General features: G+C 40.6%; 1 protein-coding gene across 1 annotated transcript in view; it reads right to left on the bottom strand.

The window, feature by feature from the left end:
- Nucleotides 1–1,311: 1,311 nt before the first annotated feature.
- Nucleotides 1,312–23,949, bottom strand: part of atosa (atos homolog A) — a 40,858-nt gene continuing 18,220 nt past the window's right edge. Inside the window, exons 2-12 of the mRNA XM_017466035.3 lie at nucleotides 12,417–12,601; nucleotides 12,131–12,324; nucleotides 11,527–11,652; nucleotides 9,705–11,289; nucleotides 8,114–8,239; nucleotides 5,921–6,009; nucleotides 4,779–4,875; nucleotides 4,402–4,560; nucleotides 3,200–3,268; nucleotides 2,663–2,862; nucleotides 1,312–2,576 (exon numbers count right to left, since the gene is read on the bottom strand). Of these exons, the coding sequence (XP_017321524.1) occupies nucleotides 2,423–2,576; nucleotides 2,663–2,862; nucleotides 3,200–3,268; nucleotides 4,402–4,560; nucleotides 4,779–4,875; nucleotides 5,921–6,009; nucleotides 8,114–8,239; nucleotides 9,705–11,289; nucleotides 11,527–11,652; nucleotides 12,131–12,324; nucleotides 12,417–12,601 (2,984 nt within the window). The 3' untranslated portion in view covers nucleotides 1,312–2,422. The remainder of the gene's footprint in view (nucleotides 2,577–2,662; nucleotides 2,863–3,199; nucleotides 3,269–4,401; nucleotides 4,561–4,778; nucleotides 4,876–5,920; nucleotides 6,010–8,113; nucleotides 8,240–9,704; nucleotides 11,290–11,526; nucleotides 11,653–12,130; nucleotides 12,325–12,416; nucleotides 12,602–23,949) is intronic.

Here is a 23,949-nt window from a genome sequence, read left to right as displayed (position 1 = left end):
TCATGGCACAGCTTTATTGATCTGTTTTACAGAAATAGCAAAAAGAAGAAAAGAAAGAAAAAAAACCCCAAAACAATAGGCTGTATTGCATCAGTTCAGTTTGTTTACCAGAATTCTCCCACAGCAGTATTCAGTGATATCCCCCCCACAACATTTTGTACATATTTTATTTAGGATATCATTTTTGGGTGTGTGAATATTTCAGAACACATTTCCTAGTTCCATAATCTCCTTCAGAATACGGCTACAGTCGTACTGAATAACGTACAGTTTGTAACCAGGGCGACTTTGTTTTACAGCACAGTGGTGATTTGTCCTCTCGAACACATCTATCACAGACACTAATCCCAATCATTAACTCCTGAGTTGAGTCAGATGTTTTTGAGACGTCTCTCTGGGACCCGAGTCCCTGGAGCTGACAGATGTGAACACCGACATCAGTGTTGTTTTTACTGGGAACATTTGTTCTTCAAATACGTTACAGCTACATTACTGCTAAAGTGGGACAAAGTTTTACTGCTAAATTAGTACAACCAGTCCAGTCATTTAAAAAAGGGGGTTAGAGGTGAAGGATCTTTTAAAAAAAAAAAAAAATGATATGAGGATTAATCGGTACACACTACTAACGCATATATTCTTCTAATCATAATCTCATTAGAGTTTGAATGCAATATGAGAAATATGAGAATAAGGAGAGAGAAGGAAAGATGAGTGGAGTGAGGGAGAGGATGAGTGACGCTATAGAAGGCAGGAGGAAAGGAATAACACGTGTTACGATGACATCGAGGGCGAAGAACGTCCCAAAAAAAAAGCAGCCTGCAAAGGAGTTTCAAAGGCCGAGTTAAACTTTTTTTTTTTTTGAAGTTCATATAAAAAGATTATTTTGAATATTCATGTATTATATAAACCAAATAAATAAATTCCAAGCATCTTTTCTGATTTTTAGAGTGAAGATCTGAAGTGTCCCACTTTAACAGCATCACCTGAAGGAGTACAGGACACTGGGTCCACGCTAAATTAAATAAATAAATGACAGAAAGTGTAATATAATCACACCACCTTGCATATTTATTTTATTCTCCCCGTTGTTTGAACCGTAGAAGATTATCCATCGTCTGCTCTCCCCGGCGTCGTGATGAACGGCGCCGGTTTCTGTTCATAAAGTTTCCCCGAGTCGATGAACGAATGAAATGTTTTTCCATTTATAAATTTCATCATGAAAATCATCTGCGCACCGATCAGGATTAACTTCATGAGCTGAATGACTGTATAAATATTCTACACATAAAAAAAAAAACACAGACACACTCACTCACTCTTCTTCATAGATATATATATATATATATAGATATATTTCTTTTATTTCAGTTCTGAATATTAGTCAAAAATACATGGTATGATTGAAACATATTGCACTACATCATAATGCTGAGCACGACAGGAGTCACATGTGCAGTAAATGAAATATCATTTTAAATATTAAATAACTGACAAAGTAAATATGTAAACACTACGCTAGTTAAGATATTCTTTTTCTCTATTGCAACACTTCCGATTAAAGTGGTTCGGTACAAAATAAAACAAAAGGGAAATAAAAGAGAAATAGTAGAATATGACTAATTTCCTTTTCCAGTTGTGGTGGAGGAACACAGTGCTCTATCCAAACTCTTTACTCTGTTCATCTGCTTCTGCTTGGTTTTTTTTCTTTTCTTTTTTACTGTCGTTTAAAAAAAAAAAAAAATGGTCCATATCGTTTTAGTTTTTTTTTCTTTTAAACTTCGGTATGTTTTTTTTTTCCCCCCACAAACAGCACCGAAGCTCCGGGACGAGCTTCAAAACTGTGTCAGATACACAAAGTCCCCACTGAAGCACAGAGGATAGAGAGAGAGAGAGAGAGAGAGAAAAGAGAGAGAGAGAGAGAAAAAATGAGAGACAGACAGAGAAAGAAAGAAAGACAAGAGAGAGACAGATATAACCAGATATATATAGAGAAAGAGAGAGACAGACAGACAGACAGAAAGAAAGAAAGAATGAGAGAGAGAGAGAGAGAGACAGAGAAAGAATGAAAGAGAAAGAGATGGGGGCGGGGCTGGGGGGGTGTATGACCAAGAAAATGGAAGGCATAAAATATAAAAACAATGATGGAAAAAGAAGAACAAAACCAGCCAAAAATGAGAGACAAAGAAATAAAAGGAAGAAGACAAATAAGCTAAAAAAGAAATAATTGAGATAAAGAGGAAAAAAAGAGGAAAACAGACACAAAGAGAACTAAAGAGACAAAAAGAGAGAAACTGAGGGATGTAGAAAGAGAAAGAGTGAGAAGAATACGAATAAACTCTGTCTGTGTGTGTGTGTGAGATCAGACTTGAGCAAGGCCCCTGTGCTGCAGTGGGAACACATCATTAGACAGGACGTGATCTGATCAGCATCTCGGGGAGAAAGGAGGATCGGCTGGAGACTCGGTGAAGGATTTGAGCTCGTAGGCAGCACCACTGTCCACTTCCATGGATTTGCGTGAGAACAGAAGCCGGATGTCTCGATGGAGGTAGATCTTTCCAGATTTGGAGCTCTGGAACCTGACGGAGAGAGATGAGGGAGGATCAGCGATAACAATATCACACGGACGACTAGCAGTACATCGAAACGGTACAGGTGAGCTCACCTCAGATGTATGAGGTAGCGCAGGGTCCGCCCCTGGCCAGGGGGGAGGGGCTTCCTGTGGTTTAGTCCGTTTGATTCGCGTTTGACGGGGACGGAGAAAGTCCTCTGCCTCAGGAATGTCTGATGGCCGGCTGGCATTTCTCTCAGATCGTACATCACCACGAACATCTTCACCACCGTCTTATTGGGGTTAAATAAGGTCTGAAACATCATACACGACATCATAATCACGTCTTGAATTAATAAAATGTTAACATTATGTTATACCATTCCACAAAAAAATATTATAAACATTAATATCAGTGCAAGAAATAGTCAAGCGTAAAGAGCATGCCATTCCGGTGTTCCACCACTAGATGGTGCGGTTTAGTGTTTAAAGAGGAGGAAGACGGCTTCGCTCTGTTCTGGAGGGTTTCCTGCTCAGACACGTCCGTTTCCCCGCATGACGAGTGTATTAATGAGCTGAGGAGTGGAGTCAAGGTGTGTTCGAGCAGGAAACATGCTCATCTCTAGATTACAGATGCATTAGCACTCCTACCACTTGAATAGTTCCTGATGGAGGCACTCGATAGCCCCTTTTGCCCAGAGACTCCAGGTTTATGACCCCCTGCAGGACGAGGACGCAAAAAACAAACAAACAAAGTCTCTTAGTACAGAGCTTTTAGAAAATATCCGAAATGCAAAGAATGAAGTACATACAGTACGTAGTGTGTAAAAATACTCATTGAAAATACTCACTTCTAACCACTGATTGGTTCTGAAATGACAGCAGATTACCCACACCATTTATTTTAACAGGAGTTTAACAGTTAGTAGCTAAATGTAGAAAAATATGTATTTTATGTTAACACTCCCATTATATATTAAAAGTTAATATATACACACATACATAGAAGGAAAAGAAAAAAAAAAAACAGGTAAAAGTATATGCACTGATTCAGCTATTACAACTATAAAATGTTTAATTTTACCATGTTTATTTTTTTCTATACTGAATATAGATACAATATAGATCTTAATCAGATATGTCGATTTTCTCCAGGATGGATGTTTATTTATTTTTTTAATCAATAAAATTATGAACAATATTTGAAATGAGGTTTATATCGCACGGCTTCATTAAAGCGTACGCATATGCAACTGTCGAAGTACGGTATCAAAATAAAAAAATAAATAAAATAACAGTCTGCGCTGGATCAAGTGCTATTCTATTCCCTGCGCTGCTGAATAATGAGTGTGGAAGCCATTTTGTTCAATTAAACCAGAGATTAATGCGATCGTTACAACTAGGACAATTAGAATTATTCCAACATTCGCCATCTTCTCATTCTCAGATCATCGTATTAGGCTTGTAAAATTGACATCAATGGGAAAAAACCCTCTTCTTTAATCCGTGTTGTCTATACGTGATTAGTTGTGTGTGTAAAGGTGGCGGGGTAGACGCTACTGAAAAACCCCGTCTCATGTTATTCTAGAAAAACCTTACAACCTCAGAGGCGTGAACTACACAAAGGATTTGAATCATCTGAATGTGGAGCTAAAAATGAAAATCCATTTAATCAGGTGCGTAACTTGACTCTGAATACACAGAACTTTCCACACGCAAGCTGAATACGGGCCAGCGTTCCTCTAAAACATACAGGATACTGGGCAGTGTTACACATGTTCACCATGTGTGTGAGAGACAGAGTGTGTGTGTGTGAGAGGGAGTGTGTGTGTGTGTGTGTGTGCGCTCATTACCATGTAGGGAGACGGAGCGTTATCGTCCGACACGCTGTAGAACGACACGTCTACCGGGAAGGTCATGTGACTCGGGCAGAACGAACCACTGGCACCGACTTCGGCTGTGAAACCCTCGACGTTACCGAGCGGCTCCAAGCGGTAGTTTAGGACACACTCCTACACACACACACACACACACACACACACACACACACACACACACACACACATTTATATCAATAATACTCACAGTAGTGAGTACTACTCAACAGTGAGTCAGTGTGTGTCACAGCATGACTCAGTAACAGCGTGTGTGTGTGTGTCTGACTGAATGATTCAGGGCCCACACCAACATGCTGCTGTGCGACTCCGTGTGTGTGTGTGTGTGTGTGTACCTCAAAGTTTCCCAGAAGGCTGAGACTGGCAGGAGGGGCGCTGGCGCTCAGGAGCTGCTGAGGTTCCTCTGAGTCTTCATATCTCTTCAAACACACTCTATACACACACACACACACACGTTAGATAAACAAGTGGAGTTAGCGTACTCTGCTTGAGTAGGACACACGAAGCTACACTACAGAAGTCCTCAGTAAACAGTGTGTTTGGTAACACACAGCAGATGGAGCTGATATTCAACACCGGGGCTGTAACGAGTGCATATGGAGCGCAGCTTTCCTCCTGAAACACACTGAATTACACAGAACCCTATCAAGAAACACTAAATAAAAACACAAGACTAAATATTGAAAAAAAAAAAGGGTAGAAAACTCTACTGTCTACTGATAAAGACGAGACACGAAAAAAAGAGCAAAACCGTTTAGTTTTTTAAATAAATAATGTTCTAGACCAGCATGGGTTTTCACTTAAACTCTTTTATATAAATAAATAAATAAAACTCTGAATGACAAAAACTCACAATCGAAAACAAACATAAACATGACTTTTACAGGAGTCGCGGTGGGGGAAAAAACAGTGTTAATGTTTTATTTATTTATTTATTTATTATTCATTCATTCAGTAATTTTTCAAATGAACCATTCTGGAAGTTAATAAAGGACTCCGTTAGAGATACAAAGAAAAAAGGAAGAAAAAAACAAAAATAAAAAGACGTAAGCAGAAAAGAAAGGGGGAAAAACAATGACACACTTGCTCATCGTATCTTGGATACGGAACATTATTATTATGGGATGGGAGACAAAGAACGGCGCACAAACTAAAGAGGAAAAATAAGCATGAGAGAATAAAAGTTTATGTATGCCTAAAGCTATGGAAAATACTGCTTTCTGATTGGCTGGTGGAAATCTGAACTAAACTGAGCCGCTATTTAAAAAATAATAATAATAATAAAAAAAAATATATATATATAAATAAATTTATGAGAAACGAAACCTCACACAAGACATTCATGACGTTTTGTTGGACAGCAGCTATGGGTTGGGATCCAACGCAACATTCCAAGTTATAAAAATGTAATCAAGCAGCACGTATCAGTAAAACACCCGCACGTGCAAACCCTCAACACGTGTCTCTGAGCTCGTACCTCTTACTGGAGGCCCACGGTGCTCCTTTACACTGAATCAGAGACGTGTCCAAGTCAAAATATCCCGTCTGACTTCTCCTCTGAGGGACCTGAACGAGGGAGGAGAGAAACGACAAACTCAGCTCCTCATTACTGAAACAGCAACGCGTTTACGTCTGCGTATGTTCCAGGCTCGAGGGAAGTCCTACTGCACTCTTAGTGAAAAGTCTATACACACACACACACATACACTCATACTCACACACACACGCACTCACACACTCACCATATATATGTCAAGTGTAGTGCATGTAGCCTGCCCCGTCTCATTTTAACAGGCGTGTAAAGATGCACCCGTGGGCGGGGCCTCCTTACATCATTTGTTCATGTTGACGTGTATAGTTAATTTTTTTAAATGTAATTGTTACGTACCTGAGAATATTTTTGGCTTTCGTGGGTGTCTTTGTCTCTCACCCTGTCTCTACTATGTATTTAGGATTTCTCAGAATCACCCCAAATCCGACTGGCAGACTGGGAATGATATCGCGTGTGAAGAATATAAAACGGCAGCATGTTTGAATGCATCACGTCAGTCGCGCCAACTTGTCATTTGTATATTCCCCGCTTTACGCTAGCGTCGTTCTTTGTCGGTTCTTCGTCAGCTCCTCGCTCATATTCGAATCATTTGTGTAATATGGATTTCCGCTAGCTTCGTAACATGTGTATAAACTCTACACTCAGCTATACGGCACATACGTCAACAGTTTATATCAGCGTCACTGTGCGTACAGTTACAGACTGTGGATAATTGACCCTTTTGTAGCTGTCTGGACACTGCAGAGGGGTGCCATTTCTTTTCCCTCTTGTTTTCAGCTTAGGAAGGATGAACAGGAAGCTACGGGACTTTTCTTGTGTGTTTGGAATAGGGATGAAAATGCTAGCTAGCGATATTGAAAGGGTGAAATTTGCAGTCGTACAGAAACTAAACCGAACGAAAGCGGCGATTCGAGACACGAGGTCGTCGGATCGGTCCGAGGAATTGACGTCAGCCAATCGTTTGCTTTCGTTCCTTCACCTAATTTGCATATAATGGGAATTGAATGAGTGTGGGTTGTTTGGTGGCTCGCTAGCGTGAACACAAGGTGAACATCACGCATGTGTTACGCTTGGAACGAACTACGCACTGCCGAGATCACACACTTCTGAAAATAACTCGATAAACAGGAGTTTATCTCAGAGAGACGAACTCCTTACAGACACGGATCATCAGTAGTGCGCTCAGACGAGTGAGTGACGCTGTAATGATAACAACAACAACAACAACAACACAGGGCTGTGTGTGTGTAAGAAGAGCAGACGCAGCCCTGAGGAGGAGGAAGTGGGTTAATTCAGCCCATAATACTCCACCAAGGCGCTACCGGCAACAGGAAACAGTGTGTGTGTGAATCTGGACGGCGTTAGAGACACAGGAACTGAGTCAGAGACTGCAGGGTCACATGACACACACACACGCACACTTGTGTATAACTATAACTTTGCAACACACTCGAGCAATATTTAACCACTGAAGGAAATGAGGTTTTGACTCAATTTTTTTTTCATTAAATGTTTAAAAAAAAAAAAATTAGATTTTGATTTTTAAAATTTTTTTAAATAAACACATTTAAACATATATACCTTGTGAAAATTATAATAGAAACTGCATTATATTTCTATTATTCGTTGATATAATTATCTCTTGATGTAAGATCTCTGTTTTTTTTTATTTTATTTATATCCATGTTATATTAAATATAAAATCAGTTCATAAATATTTTTATGGACATAAAAAAAATCTAAAATATATCTCTACATGAAATATACACTTTTTTCCGACAGTTTAAAAAAATTAAGAACAAATAAATTTCTTTTTTTTTTTTTTTATTAAAACAAAAAACCCCCAATCTAAACACCGCCCTAACACCGTCTTTATAAACTCACTTTAAATAACATCATTAATCACGATAATCCTTATAACTAGGATTTAATCCAAGGAAAAAATCCACTCCCAGATGATGCTCTAGTACTGGATACAGTTGTACAGATGATGTTCTAGTATTGGATGTAGAAACAGAACCTCGTCAGTGTAAACGTGCCTCGGCTGACGGAAGTGGAACGTTTACGCGTATGTGATTTTGCGCTAATCTACCCCTTTACCCCGAGAACAGTTCTCACCGGGCTGGAGAGCAGGGGCAGGCCGGTGCAGGGGTGGAACGCTCTCGTGGCCGTCCCGTCGATGGAGTGTCTGTTCTGCTTCTTCCAGTTACTACTGCATGGCTTCAGTGAGGAGGCGGGGCTTCGCTGGTACACAGAATGAGCAGAGTTAGCTTTAGCATTGCGCTGCGAGTCTACAGACGCTGAGCAAAGAGCATTTTACAGGCGTAATTATTTCATATAGAACTATTCAGGCATGATATCCAAGCCAACTATTAATGCTATAGTTACTAATAGTCAATAAAAACGAACGAAACGGCAGAGATCAAGCCATTAGCTTCTATCGTTCTTCGCTAAGTGAGCATTTGCGGTACGCTTTTCACCTCACACTCAGGCGAATGAAGTCGAATGTTCAGCCTCGGGTTCTAATAAGTTATTAACGCAGTCTCGTCACAGTCAGCATCGCAGCTGAAATGATTCTTCCTTGAAACTCTGTACAAATTCATATCAGCTTGCTAACATGCTAAATAGCTAGCAAAGAATTGTGTAATGGGACGTTTATTATTTTTTGTCTGTCAACTATAACGAAGTAACTGAAATTATTTTTTTTGGCGAATTTGTCGATCCTTAATTAATCCTCGATGGTCTTAATGCTTAAAGGAAATTAATTATTTAATAATTAGCTTGTAACTAACTGGCGGGCTAAGAAGCTAGCAGAGCTAAGCGATGAAATGATCTCAGCTTTCGCTTACAAATAAAGTTGTTGACAATATAGAAGTGAACGTTGTGACTTGTTTTAAAAAACATTTCGGAAATATTCATCTATTGTTTATTTTGGTTTATAAACCCTGCTGAAAATAAAAACAACAGAAACCCTCATAAAACTAAAAATAATTTATTTTTAATGGTTATAATGGGAATTGTATTAGTTTTAAGGGAAGCTTTAATGATCTCTGAGCGTCTCTACTGGTAATTTGTTGCCTTCTATTGGTGGCATGTTATGTCTAATGGATACCATTAAGGACCGGTAATGGTTTATTGGTTAGCTGATGATTTGTAATGGTATTTGTAGTGGAAACCATTAGAATTTCTGTGATAATGGATGGTAATGGTTTTACTGGTCAGCTGATGGTTTGTAATGGTATTTGTAGTGGAAACCATTAGAATTTCTGTGATGGTTTCCATTGTTTTGTTTATTATTATTTTTTTAGCAGGGTAAGAGCTTGGCACAAATTAGTTTTCTTCAAACTCCGCTTGCTATCTATGCTACTTAAAGCAATGCTATATATAAATAAAAAAAATGTGTAATGAGATTCGTATTTTTGGGTGCTAGCTAAAATAATATATATTATTATTTTATTATTATTATTATAATATAGTTTCCTTCAAACTGCACAACTGTTATTTGGGTCGATTGCTAGTTAGCTCGTAACTATTCAGCCTTATGAGTAGTTAGTAGAGTAAAGCAGAGACATTGTGAACGTTTGTATATGTAACATATACGAATAAAAGTAGACATAAAACCTCAGGACTCCAAGAGGGCATTTCTTCAAGGGAAATTAAATACCGTGATCAAAACATGTTAAGAAGGTAGCACCAGAGGAACACTCACCAACGTGGTGGGTGTGGTGGTGTTCAGAGTCCAGTCTGGGCTCGGGGAGTGTTGGGTATTAAGGCTGGTGGGTGTGCTGGAGAGGGAGGACCAGGGATCTTGGTCCTCATCCTGACCAGGCACGGTGGACTCTGGTTGGAGCTGTGTTTCTACTCTTCTGCCCTGGTTTTCCTTCCCAAACTGGAGGTCCTGAAGGTCCTGAAGGTGGTTGAGATCGTCGACTCCTGCCACTCCATTCAGACTGTGGGAGCTTTTAGGGCTATTGAGTGAAGAAGTCCAGGGATCGTTTTTGGCACCGTATGCATGGCTGGTTTGTGTAAGTGGCTGAGGTTTAGTGATACTGGGTTCTTTGTTCGGGGGTCCAGACCGGGCCTGGTTTTCAGACAAGGCCCGTCTCTCAAGTGTCTCCGTGTGAACTCGAAGCTTTGAGCTGGTTTCGCCATTGGCTATGTTTATAGTTCCATTAGCATGGCTAGCATGACTGTTGGTTCTAAGCTGGTGGTTCTGGTTTTGTGTCTGGCTTTGATTCTGATTCTGTCTATGGCTCTGGGTCTGGTTTTGGTTCTGCGAGGATGTGGTTGTCGATGACTCGCGGCATTGTTTGTATTTGGCGTGCAGGAGCTCTTGCGACAGCTGAAGACGCTCCTGAATCAAACGCGAGATGTCCTGGACAGCTTCGACGATCATAGAACCTTCTTTCGAATCAGGCGACAGCAGAAGCCGCCTACAGGACGTGGGTCTGGGTGAAGTCCTGGACTCATCCGGTTCGCCTCGGTCCACTCGAGACCGGCTCCTGGGGCTCAGCGGAGTTTGAAAGAAAGAAGTCTGGCTCCACTCTCCGTTCCTTGACCCACTTCTGTCGTTCGTCTGGAGACTGGGAGGATCTTTGGTCTTCTTGAATGGCCCTTCATCCCCTGGAGATGTGAAGAGAGCGTCGGGAAGAAGATGAGGTGATGTCGGGTCGCAGAAATTCAGCCTCTGGGCGATGCGAGCGATTACTTCCTGCCTCTCCTGGAGCAGCGAACCAATCAAGGGGTTCGTTTCAACTGAGGAAGAGCGAGGACTCGGGCTGGGGTTTGAAAACAAGGGATTTGAGAGCGATTTGAAATCGCGCGTCGGAGACGAAGACGGTGAAGGCAATTCCACACTCGTCGTCTTTCCTGAGCTATCCAAGACGCCGTTGGTTCTGGAGAACAGCAGCTTTGCGGCTTTGCCAGGTAGGATGGGCGATTCGGGGCATTTACGCTGGTTCAGGGGGCTGGTTCGATCATGAGAGGGTAACGGGGAGCGTCTGCATAAAAGAGGTGAACTCTGGAGTCTGAAGGGGTTCGGAGGGTCACTGACGGTTTGACCCCGGCTGTATGCACCCGCTAACGGCCCCTTCGTAGGGTCGTGGGTACGTTTGCCAAGGAACGAGAGGTCGGAGTGGATGCTGCACTTCAACACGGGGTATTTGGGCTGGCGGGGCAACGACTGAACCCGCACCTTCAGCGCTACGCTGTGGGACACGTTGGGCACTGGAAAGGCGTGCTCCGAGGGCGACTGGGAGAAATTCCATATCAGCTCTTCATCGGCTGCACTTATTCTGGGAAAGTAAAGGAAACACAGACTTTTGATTGTATCTGGATTAAAACTGAAAGGATCATAAGGACCATTTACCGCATGGACGCCATTAGTGACGCCAACCTCAGTCAACAACGTACTGTTTAGTCAGTTCGCAAAACAAATGGCACCAAATTAACATATAATCTGATGTACAAACACGTAAGTGCGTAGGGACACACACACACACACACACACACACACATGCAGAGTGTGTTACCTATAGAGGATGTTCCTGGGCACGATGCCATGAGAGGCGCTGAGCCAGGCGCTCAGCTGAGAGAAAAACACATAGGAACGTACAGCCAAGAGCAGAGTCTTCTCCTCGATAAACCGATCCCCACTCCTGAACAAGATACACAGAAACCATTAGATTAGATTAGATTAGATATCCAGTACACACTATTTCTCCTTGTTTCTGAGTTTTTAAATCTTAAATGTGTGTCATGTTCAAGGGAAATGACTCGCGCCGAGCAAACACGGTGGAAATAACAAGAATGACCCATAGGAAGTGAACACAAGGGTGAAGAAACAACTCATAAGCACAGCAGAAGCAATAAGAATGACCCATGGTAAATGAACATGGGTTAAATAAACAAAAATGACCCGTGAGAACTGTTAAGCAAGGGGTAAGTGATGTACATGACCCATGCCAATGGATGAGCAAGGGGTAAGTGATAGGATAAGCGAGGGGTAAGCCAATCACATGGATAAAGATGCTAAAATGACCCAAATCCATCAATTATATTTTTTGCTTTCTCTCCTCATGTAATAATAATAATAATAATAATAATAACAACGTGATGGTAAAGTGTATATCTTACTGTCTCGGAACAGGCTGTAGTGTCCATCTCTCCAGCAGCAGAGCGTCCTGTTTAATCGCCGGGTCGTTCAGGTCCGTCGCCAGACCCTCGTCGCTGTAGCAACAGTCAGGCAGCAGCATCACTTCGATCATGATAGGGATGTGATTTCGCCATAGCAACATGACCTCTGACCTCGTCCTCCTCGCCTGGCGACACTGTCGACGCCCAACAAACAACCACAAAACCTTTAACGCTTCCTCAGAGAACAATCCGTATCTGTGGTACGGTTAAACTTCACGCTCTTCACCTGAGGCAGTTTGTCGCTGCATTCGTGTTTGGTGAGGACCGGTCCACCCGACTGCGCGGGGGGGCAGTGCAGGCCCTCGGTTCGACCCTTCACGGAACATTCCGGAGTCCGGCCCTCTGTGATCAGGAGCGTGAGGGACACCAGGAACTCCTCGGCGTCATACTCAAAAAACTCCTCCACCGCTTCTGGAAACAAAGAGACACACACACACGCACACACACACACACACAAACATTAGGTTTCAGTCCAAAGAAATGTTCTGAAGAGGTGCAACAAGATGACATCATCATCATCATCATCTCTCACTCACACACACACACATCTGATACATCCAAACACACACACACACACACACACACGAGTCTGTTTCCATCATAGCATTACATAATATTATCTTCAATATGAGTCAGGGTTTTATTTATTTGTTTATTTGATTAATAATATTGTTGATCTCAGATTTGAACAACAGAGTAAAACAATCACAAACGTTGAATTTAGACTCTGGTTCGATCGCACTTCTTCTGCTTTCCATAACAGTTACAGTTTAAATCAAGAACTCTACCAGGAACTGTGATTGGCCTTCATGAGAATTCCTCTTTTTTTTAATTTTTTTTTTATCAAAAAAAATCCTGAATCCTGAATCCTTTATTTCCTCGACTGGTTGTTGAACTCTTTATTTCATTTTAAGTTTCGAGAACTCTTTAGAAGATTCCTGTAACTCTTCATTTCCTGAAAAGGTTTTCAGAACTCTTTATTTCATCACGTTTCTGGAAGCCAAAACTTTCCACAATTCATTTCCAGCTCTCTATTTAATCAAAAAGGTTCCAGAACTATTTATTCATCAAAATGTTTCCAGTATTATTTACGTCCTTGAAAGGTTCCAGAACTCTTTACTTCATTAAAAAGGTTCCAGAACTCTTCACTTCCCTGAAAGGTTCCAGAACTCTATTTCATCAAAAAGGTTCCAAAAAATGTAGTCAAAAAGGTTCCTAAACTCTTTACTTCCTTGAAAGCTTTTGCTTCAAAAGTTACACAACTCCTTATTTCCACAAAGGGTTCCTGAACTCTCAATTTCCTCAAAACCCGGAGCTCTTTATTTCATTAGGAGATTCAGGAACTAATTTAGAACAGGTTTAGCGAGTGTCAGAAAATAACTCGAAACTGCACATCTACAGTACACACTTCACTCAGTCACTGTCTGAAAATGTACTGCTTTTCTCTCTCTCTCTCTCTCTCTCTCTCACACACACACACACACACACACACACACACACACCCCAGCTGATTTCACAGTTCCAGTGAAGCCAACATCTTGCCATCTGTGTGAGAGAGAACATGCCTGCAGGCCTCCAGCTGTTTCGGTGCTCGTACTCGGTCAATGTGGGAGGAAAATGTGTGGAATGTGGTAAAGTAGGACAGATCACTGACACTGAAACAGCTCGCTCTCTCACACACACTCTCAGATGGAATAGAGAGAGAGAGAATAAAGAGAGGAATAAAGAGAGAGAATAGAGGGAGAGAGAATAGAGAGAGGGAATATAGAGAGAATAGAGAGATGGAATATATAGAGAGAGAATTGAGAGAGAGAATATAGAGAGAGAGAGAATATAGAGAGAATATAGAGAGAATAGAGAGAGAGAATAGAGGGAGAGAGAATAGAGAGAGGGAATATAGAGAGAATAGAGAGAGAATATAGAGATAATAGAGAGATGGAATATATAGAGAGAGAATTGAGAGAGAGAATATAGAGAGAGAGAGAATATAGAGAGAATAAAGAGAGAATAGAGAGAGAGAATAGAGGGAGAGAGAACAGAGGGAGGGAATATAGAGAGAATAGAGAGAGAGAATATAGAGAGAATAAAGAGAGGGATGGTGACAGAATGAGTGTTTATAGCTGCTATAATGTAAGCGAGAACAGGAACTAACTTGCTTCACGGAGAACGTATGCTGTGTCGTTCTTTAATGGATTATAGTAATATAATAATATAATCTGTAATCCATGACAAATTGCTGTTGGAGGAATGCGATCAGCTTCAGGGTGGCAGTGACTCCGCCTCTTCACCCCGCCCCGCTGTTGATTACTTTACTAGAACCGCACACCCTGTATTTATTCCTTTATTCCTCACACCACACGAGTCATTTTATATTTCACTCAGATTTCCCACATCGCTTCACGTTTTCTTCTGTAGACTCGACACGCGTCAGACGTGCGCACGAATCAGCGCTTTCCTGGATCTGATTAAAGCGAGAAACAAAGCCAGATCGTGATTTTTAATACGATGATTAAAAACGTTTATTTATATTTTCCTTTTAATGTTTTCTAGAACGTGTGTCATCGGCAGATGGAGTTATAGTCATCATAAGTTCATCTCTCTGAGAGACCGTCAGGGACTGACAATGTGTGTGTGTGTGTGTGTATAAAATTGTGATATATTATTTCATAAAATGCTTTTCTCAGATATCATGATCAACGAGATATTAGTTTATAATTTTTTCCCCCCATTTAAAAAAAAAAGATTACAAACAGACATTACTGTACTGTCTGTTTCTGATACATATCTAAGAAACCTCTGAGTATTGTGATAATAGTCATGTATGTTTGTATGTATGTATGTATGTATGTATGTATTTATTTATTTACACGTTCCACAATGTGGCCCGTCCCAGAGCGAGGTCACGACCCGACCTCGTCACACACTGGATTTTTATTTGGAACTGGACGGACTGGACCTGAGGTGGAGTGCGATTTAGGCTGGAATGCAGCCGTGATATGTTTTCAGACATCACCACAACACGAGATTACAATTAAAACTGGCTTTAGACTAAAATAGCACGATGTTAAAATGATCGAACTGCATGTTGTACTGGTTACACCAGATCCTCTTCGTTACACTAAACAGCGTCATCGTGTTGTGTAACGAAAACCCAGATGTCTATTTCGTGGCATTACCATCCATCCATCCATCCATCCATCCATCTTCTATACCGCTTACTCTTTCTCAGGTTCACGGGGAACCTGGAGTCTATCCCAGGGAGCATGGGGCACAAGGCGGGGTACACCCTGGACAGGGTGCCAGTCCATCGCAGGACACAATCACATACACACTCACACACCCATTCATACACTACGGACACTTTGGACTCACCAATCAGACTACCATTCATGTCTTTGGACTGGAGGAGGAAACCGGAGTACCCGGAGGAAACCCCCGCAGCACGGGGAGAACATGCAGACTCCACACACACAGGGCCGCGGTGGGAATCAAACCCCCGACCCTGGAGGCGTGAGGCGAATGTGCTAACCACTAGGCACGTGGCATTACGATTACGCTAATATTACATGCTGTAATAAAATGAACCGGGTCTCACGTCAACGTTATGAAACCAACAGCACTCCTAACACAAGTGAAGTAACAAGCAAACAAAACAATAATAATAATAATAATAATAATAATAACAACAACACAAATACACGATAAACAATCAATCCGTGATGTTTCAAAATGTGATACACAAGTGGACTTTTACTCCAACTGATGTACGCTCGTCCTAAAGTCATCCGAAATGCTAATCACTAATTAATAAACGAATGCACGGCCACGACGTGATGTTCCGTGGTGTTTTGACTCCTAACTACAGTGTGTGTATACCAGGATTTACTGAAACCACTGCTGCTTGTCTGATTTATATAGAATATCGATACTGGACAAGTTTACATGAACACTATATTGATTACTGTATATAAAATATTTTTCCTTGAACAGAACGCTTATTTCGCGTTAGCTTCAGGCTTGTACTGTACAAAATATGTTACAATTTCCATTCTTAACGCAAGGATTCGATATCTGCCGAAACGATACGATACGGTCCTCTGATCGATACGTGACCAGCTTTGTTCAGAATCTAGAGTAGACCTGTTCACGATAATTCCTGAACGATGAGCAGGTTTTAAAACGTTGACACTTTGGCTTAAAAACACGAATGGCACGAGTAACGTCTCACACACACACACACACGGATATCTTAACCAATTTCTACCAATATTGCTAAACAGTTTCCGTGCTTTACAGAAAGCGGAAATACAGTTCTAACGTGGCTCCGCCCACAAAAGACTAACTACATATGCTCTGCCATGCTATAGTATAGTATATATAAAATAGTCACAATACAACATCAGAAGTGTTATTCTTTCTAAATGAAGCCCGAAGTGTTAAAAACGTTCACGTGCTTCATTTTAACCGGTTTATCTAATGTATTAAACATCTTCTTTTTTTATGTTTTAAAGATTCATGTTATAAAAGCATTCAATCTATTTTGGAGATGTTTTTGGCACTCCACCCCAGTCTCTCTCTCTCTCTCTCTCTCTCACACACACACAGAGCTGGCACATATGAATGTGTCCACTTTTCCAGTTTCTACCACCCTGGTGTTAATTTTAGCCGCCGCCTGTCAGCTGGTCGTCACGGGGCATCCACGGTCGCTGCCTGACTAAAATAAACGTCCAGCAAAACCACAGAATTGCACGAAAGACTGTAACACACAACATTGTTAGCTAACGTGGCTAACAAGTAATAGATGCTTATAGCTAGCAGTTTAGCATCACAGACTTCCTTATGAGCGCACGTCTTCAAGAATTCATTTCAGGATTGAGTTGGGGGCGTAGTCTAAATTTCATGGGCAGAGCTGTACATTAGAAGTGATTCAGACGAAGTAATAATGTATATTTTTTTATTTTTAATACAAACAAATTTTGCTGTTTCATGAAACCTAACAAGGTCACTGTGTGTTTTAACCCGTCAGTGTTTGAAGTCCACACTAAAGCACAGGGGAACACACTCTGTCTGCCATGAAAACAGGACAGTGTGTGTACACTGACCTATTTTGTGTGTTTTTCTTTCTTTTTCTTTTTTTTAAAACAGCTGAGTCTTTTCCAGAAAAGAAAAACCAAACCACACCACCAGGGGGCACTAGTGATCCCATACTTTACTGAACTATTAAAGCAAAAGCTCCATTATGTGCATTATATATGAGACTTAAAGTACATACACATATGTACTTACGTATACACATTACTTATGTATACACATTACTTTATATGTATGATGATGAATATATATAAGGTATGAGATTTCTATATACTGTATTTTGCAAAGATGTGTGGATTTCATGTTAAATTGAATAAATGTTATACTGTTATCTGTAAATTAACACACAACTCCATATCTGTTCAATTCTCTAAGCTCAATCCCATAACGAGACGCAAAATTTTGTTTGCATTTTGTTGCTATGGCCTAATGTCGTGACTTCTTAAAAGATCACATTTTATAATCGTATTTAAGAAATGTAAATGTGTCAGATATGTTGCAGTCATCTGGTTTTTACTTCTATGATTTCTTTTGTTCCTTTATCATCATTATAGTGCAGCCCTGAAACAAACATATAACTGCAACCAAAAAAGCAACGTACAACAACGTAACTAATCACCACACAGCACGGCTTCATTAGCTTTAAAAGTAGATAACATTTGTGTCAGAGACCGCACAGCTGACGAGCTTCACATTTCAGTACATTTATCTGATTTTTGAAGCAGATTCCTGATAACACACCCCTGTTCACCTGGTCTCCGTCAATATCAGACTTTATCCTGAGGCACAGTCAGCACTTTAAAGGTCAGAGAGGTGAGTGGTATTTAACAAAGTGTACAGGACATCAGAGAGTCCGGTTTAAATCCAGAGTCTGTTATTTAACACCCTTTAAAGTCTCATTATGCTTTCACTTTTTTGCCTTTAACATCTTAAAACAACTGACAACCTTAACCCTTAATATTTACCTCAGTACAATTAACCCCTATCCTCAAACCTTAAAAAAACCCTTAAACTTTAATATTTACCTCAGTACAATTAACCCCTATCCTCAAACCTTAAAAAAACCCTTAAACCTTAATATTTACCTCAGTACAATTAACCCCTATCCTCAAACCTTAAAAAAACCCTTAAACTTTAATATTTATCTCAGTACACTTAACCCCTATCCTCAAACCTTAAAAAACCCTTAAACCTTAACATTTACCACAGTACACTTAACCCCTATCCTCTAACCCTAAAAAACAACATTAAACCTTAACATTTACCTCAGTACAATTAACCCCTATCCTCAAACCATAATTAAACAACCTTAATATTTACCTCAGTACACTTAACCCCTATCCTCTAACCCTAAAAAACAACATTAAACCTTAACATTTACCTCAGTACAATTAACCCCTATCCTCAAACCTTAAAAAAAATCCTTAAACCTTAATATTTACCTCAGTACAATTAACCCCATCCTCAAACCTTAAAAAAACCTTAAACCTTAATATTTACCTCAGTACGATTAACCCCTATCCTCAAACCTTAAAAAAAATCCTTAAACCTTAATATTTACCTCAGTACAATTAACCCCCATCCTCAAACCTTAAAAAAAACCCTTAAACCTTAATATTTACCTCAGTACAATTAACCCCCATCCTCAAACCTTAAAAAAACCTTAAACCTTAATATTTACCTCAGTACAATTAACCCCTATCCTCAAACCTTAAAAAAACCTTAAACCTTAATATTTACCTCAGTACAATTAACCCCTATCCTCAAACCTTAAAAAAACCTTAAACCTTAATATTTACCTCAGTACGATTAACCCCTATCCTCAAACCTTAAAAAAAATCCTTAAACCTTAATATTTACCTCAGTACAATTAACCCCATCCTCAAACCTTAAAAAAACCTTAAACCTTAATATTTACCTCAGTACAATTAACCCCTATCCTCAAACCTTAAAAAACCCTTAAACCTTAACATTTACCTCAGTACAATTAACCCCTATCCTCAAACCTTAAAAAAACCTTAAACCTTAATATTTACCTCAGTACAAATAACCCCTATCCTCAAACCTTAAAAAACCCTTAAACCTTAACATTTACCTCAGTACAATTAACCCCTATCCTCAAACCTTAAAAAACCCTTAAACCTTAATATTTACCTCAGTACATTTATCCCCTATCCTCAAACCCTAAATAAACAACCTTAACATTTACCTCAGTACACTTAACCCCTATCCTCAAACCCTAAATAAACAACATTAACCCTTAACATTTACCTCAGTACACTTAACCCCTATCGTCTAACCATAAAAAACAACCTTAACCCTTAACATTTACCTCAGTACACTTAACCACTATCCTCTAACCCCTGACCTCTACCTCAGTAAAACACCCCTAACCCAAATTTAACCTTAAATAAGGCATTTAAACGTAGACACACAGTTTCTCATAGCGTGTGCCATTAACAGCCTCCACTCTCCTCCTATACGGTCTCTTGTCTCTTGAGAGAAATGCTTTAACTTTGCTTTACTCGGACATTTAAAACGTACTTTTCACAAGAAGTGTCTAACAAACAAACTGTGATGAAACTAAAACAAACAGAAATAAACAGAAACAAATGGCTTTTTCAGCTTCTCTCTGCGTCTTTGTTCACTCAGATCACGCGAGATTTCCGTCAGCTGTTCACTCTGAACCAGACTTTGGGTGCATGTGGCCTAACTCCGCCTACTGTCCTACCTCACATGACTGACACTTGGTGTGAACTCTGCTGATTGGGCACAGCTGGTCTCTTAGCCCCGCCCCCTGGGCTAAAATAGCTTTACTGTGCTGTTTGCCTTTGTGCGGGGGAATGTTACAGACGTGTAGTGTACATCATTAATTAAATAAAAATAAAATCTAAATAATAAAAACAAAAACCCAGATACTTCACAGTAAGAGCTGGGGTTAGTGTTTGGGGTTCAGTGATTATGTGCACACAGGTGGAGATAATAATATAAAATATTCAACTTTTTTTTTTTAAAGTAATAAAGTCTCAGTGTTTTATCGAGTGAAAACACGGAGCTTCTGTATTTACAAATAGATCACTGTTTTTTTTACTTATTCGACTACACTAATACACAAGACACTAAGATGTCCTCACAAAGACAGAACAAGTGCGTGTGTGTGTGTGTGTGTGTGTGTGTGTGTGTGTGTGTGTGTGTGTGTGTGTGTGTGTGTGTGTGTGTGTGTGTGTGAGAGAGAGAGAGAGAGAGAGAGAGAGAGAGAGAGAGAGAGAGAGAGAGAGAGAGAGAGAGAGAGAGAGTGTGTGTGTGTGTGTGTGTGTGTGTGTGTGCGCACTGTACTTTCTTTTGTATGCTTTTGCTGTCACTGTGAACTGTGTGGGCGCTTTGTGCAAGAGGGTGTGTGTGTGTGTGTGTGTGTGTGTGACAAGACAGTCCTGCACATTCTTACAGGGAACTCCTCCCACAGAGAAAGAAATATAGAGGAGGAGCTGTGTACTGAGGTGAAGAAGGAGAACAGAGAAAAACAGTAGGGGCAGGAATAATGAATTCACGTGAGAAACACACACACACAAAGAGAGAGAGAGAGAGAGAGAGAGAGAGAGAGAGAGAGAGAGAGAGAGAGAGAGAGAGAGAGAGGGGAACGAGTGTACCTCTTCCTCCTCCTCCATGTCCCACTCATCTGGGTGAAAGGTAACAATTTCTGGGTGAGACGCACAATACACAAAAGCACAACAGTTCGTGTTCTCTCTCTCTCTCTCTCTCTGTGTGTGTGTGTGTGTGTCTCTGTCTGTGTCTCTCGCCCACTCTCTCTCTCCTCCATGCTGTGTTCACCAAACAAATCCTGACAGATTAACCAGGCAAGAGACGCACAACAAAAGCTCATTTGCATCGAGCTGAAGGGAATCTCATGCTGACACACTCTCACGCTCTCTCCCTCCCTCTCTCACTCTCTCACACACACACAGAAAACATGCACAAACTCTATAATACATGCTGCATGGGTTACTTCATTGCAGTGTCCATCATGTTGACTGAAAAGAAATATCCCCTTATCCTTTCTTATCTCCTTTCACCTTTACCCTCATTGTCTTTCTTCCTTTGTTGTTCCTTTGCTACACCTCTATGCTTTTCTTAATAAAAAAGAAGCAAAAAAGCAAAAAAGCAAACAACAACAACAACAACAACTGTATGGGTGAGTTCCTCCTAGAGAGCTCCTGCACACTTAAGTTTCTAGATCTACAAGCTCTTGCTCATGTCCCGGAGTCTCAAAGCTCCTGATTTGGTCCTGAAATTTCAAGCTCCTGCTCCTGTTGCTAAACTCCTGCTCCAGTGTTGATGTCTATAAGGTCCTGCTCCTGTCCTCAAGTTTACAAGTTCCTACTCCTGGTGTTTCAAAGCTCCTGTCCTGAAGTCTCAAAGCTGTTTCACATGATGTTTCAAAGTTCTGCTCCGGAATTTGCCATGTTCCTGCTCCTGTTTTGAGGTCTAAAAGCTTTTGCTCCCGCCCTCAAGTTGCTAAGATCCTGCTCCTCTCCTGAGGTCTACAAGTTACTTCTCCTCTCTCTCCTGAAGTCTACAAGTTACTTCTCCTCTTTCTCTTGAGGTCTACAAGTTACTTCTCCTCTTTCTCTTGAGGTCTACAAGTTAATTCTCCTCTCTCTCCTGAAGTCTACAAGTTACTTCTCCTCTTTCTCTTGAGGTCTACAAGTTACTTCTCCTCTTTCTCTTGAGGTCTACAAGTTACTTCTCCTCTTTCTCTTGAGGTCTACAAGTTACTTCTCCTCTTTCTCTTGAGGTCTACAAGTTAATTCTCCTCTCTCTCCTGAAGTCTACAAGTTACTTCTCCTCTTTCTCTTGAGGTCTACAAGTTACTTCTCCTCTTTCTCTTGAGGTCTACAAGTTACTTCTCCTCTTTCTCTTGAGGTCTACAAGTTAATTCTCCTCTTTCTCTTGAGGTCTACAAGTTAATTCTCCTCTTTCTCTTGAGGTCTACAAGTTACTTCTCCTCTCCGGAGGTCTACAAGTTCCTGTTCTTGTCATGAGGTCTACAAGTTACTTCTCCTCTCCGGAGGTCTACAAGTTCCTGTTCTTGTCATGAGGTCTACAAGGCCGTCCTCGTAGGCGTCACCCATTGTACTATGACCAGGGTCTGATAGTTCAGTATGTTTGATTGGGCATGAGGTCAGTAATTGGTTGTGGATGAGCTCATAATTGAATTTTTATTAATTTTACTTCAGTGTCACTCAGTACTGACAAACCGAGTCAGAGTGGAACCCCAAATTCTCACCGGATGGGTCACGGTAATGGTGCGTAGCAACCATCTGTTTAACACACACACACACACACACACACACACACACACACACACACACACACACACTCCACACTCCACACTCCTGGCACAAGAGACTTCAGTTTTAACTGAAAAACTAACACACAACCGTATTGTATAAAAATTTCACTGTGGTGATAACCTACAGTCACGATCATAATGTGCAACAAATATGTGCATAAGGGTTTAAAAGATGGTGTGTGTGTGTGTGTGTTCACCTGAGTTCTCCATATATTCAATAGAAACCATGAACCTCTGACTATGTGATGTAAAAATAACTGCTGCTGTTGGCCAAAGGAGTGTCTGTTATTGCCAATGTTTTTCCTCCTAAATCCATCCTGAGGAGCTCCTCCTCGCTCTTAACCTCTGGACGTACGTGTGTGTGTGTGTGTGTGTGTGTGTGTGTGTGCGCGTAAGTAAACCCAGCGCCAAGCACAACAGGCCATACTGTTCCTTTGGCTCAGGAGTAAGTTTACAAATCACACCAGAACATTTTGTTTTGCTACTGTTCTTCAATCATTATGTGTGTGTGGTTTTTTGAGAGTCCAGGTAAAATGCAAACTGAAAAATAAAAGTTAATGATCGGTGTGTGTTTGTGCTGATTTTATTATAGAATACATTATGCAATGCTCTGTGAGCCGTGTGTGCGTGTGTGTGTGTGTGATTGCACTCAGCCACATGCCGAACTAGCGCTGTAGCACAAAATTACAGGCAACTCCTACACAATAAAACTGCTCACTACAGGCAGTCGAAATAAATTTAAACAACGTGTGTGTCTATCTAACACACACACACACACACACACACACACACACACACACACCTTACCGTAAGCATATACAAAATGCATAGTGTAGGTGCAGAACCTATAGACATGTGTGGTGGAGTGTGATAAGGCTTCTAAAGTCAATGTTGAACAACCACAAGCACCTCTGCATTCTCTCTCTCTCTCTCTCTCTCTCACACACACACATACACACACACGAGATTTTTCCATTAGTACGTCAATTAAACTGAACCAAAAACACACACACAAAAAGCAATTACTGCAGGTTATTATTGCATGCATGATAGTCAGCTAACTACTGATGACTGAGCTAGCTAAATAGAAAATAAAAGGTATTATTTAAAATAAATAAATAAATCAAACAAAAATCTAAATAAACAGTATATTTCGACAAAAAGGGTTCAGTCCTTAACCCTTTCAGCTGTGAACTCAGTCTCAGATTGCTAACTCTAAAGACGCCTCACACTTAAAACATACACTCACTTAAACATAAATAAACAGTGTGGACCATAATTGGTGTGTGTGTGTGTGTGTGTGTGTGTGTGTAAATAG

Source organism: Ictalurus punctatus, chromosome 4 (assembly GCF_001660625.3).
Source record: "Ictalurus punctatus breed USDA103 chromosome 4, Coco_2.0, whole genome shotgun sequence".
Taxonomy (NCBI): domain Eukaryota; kingdom Metazoa; phylum Chordata; class Actinopteri; order Siluriformes; family Ictaluridae; genus Ictalurus; species Ictalurus punctatus.
The sequence above is the reverse complement of the archived record's forward strand: the minus strand, read 5'-3'. Positions and strand labels throughout refer to the sequence as shown.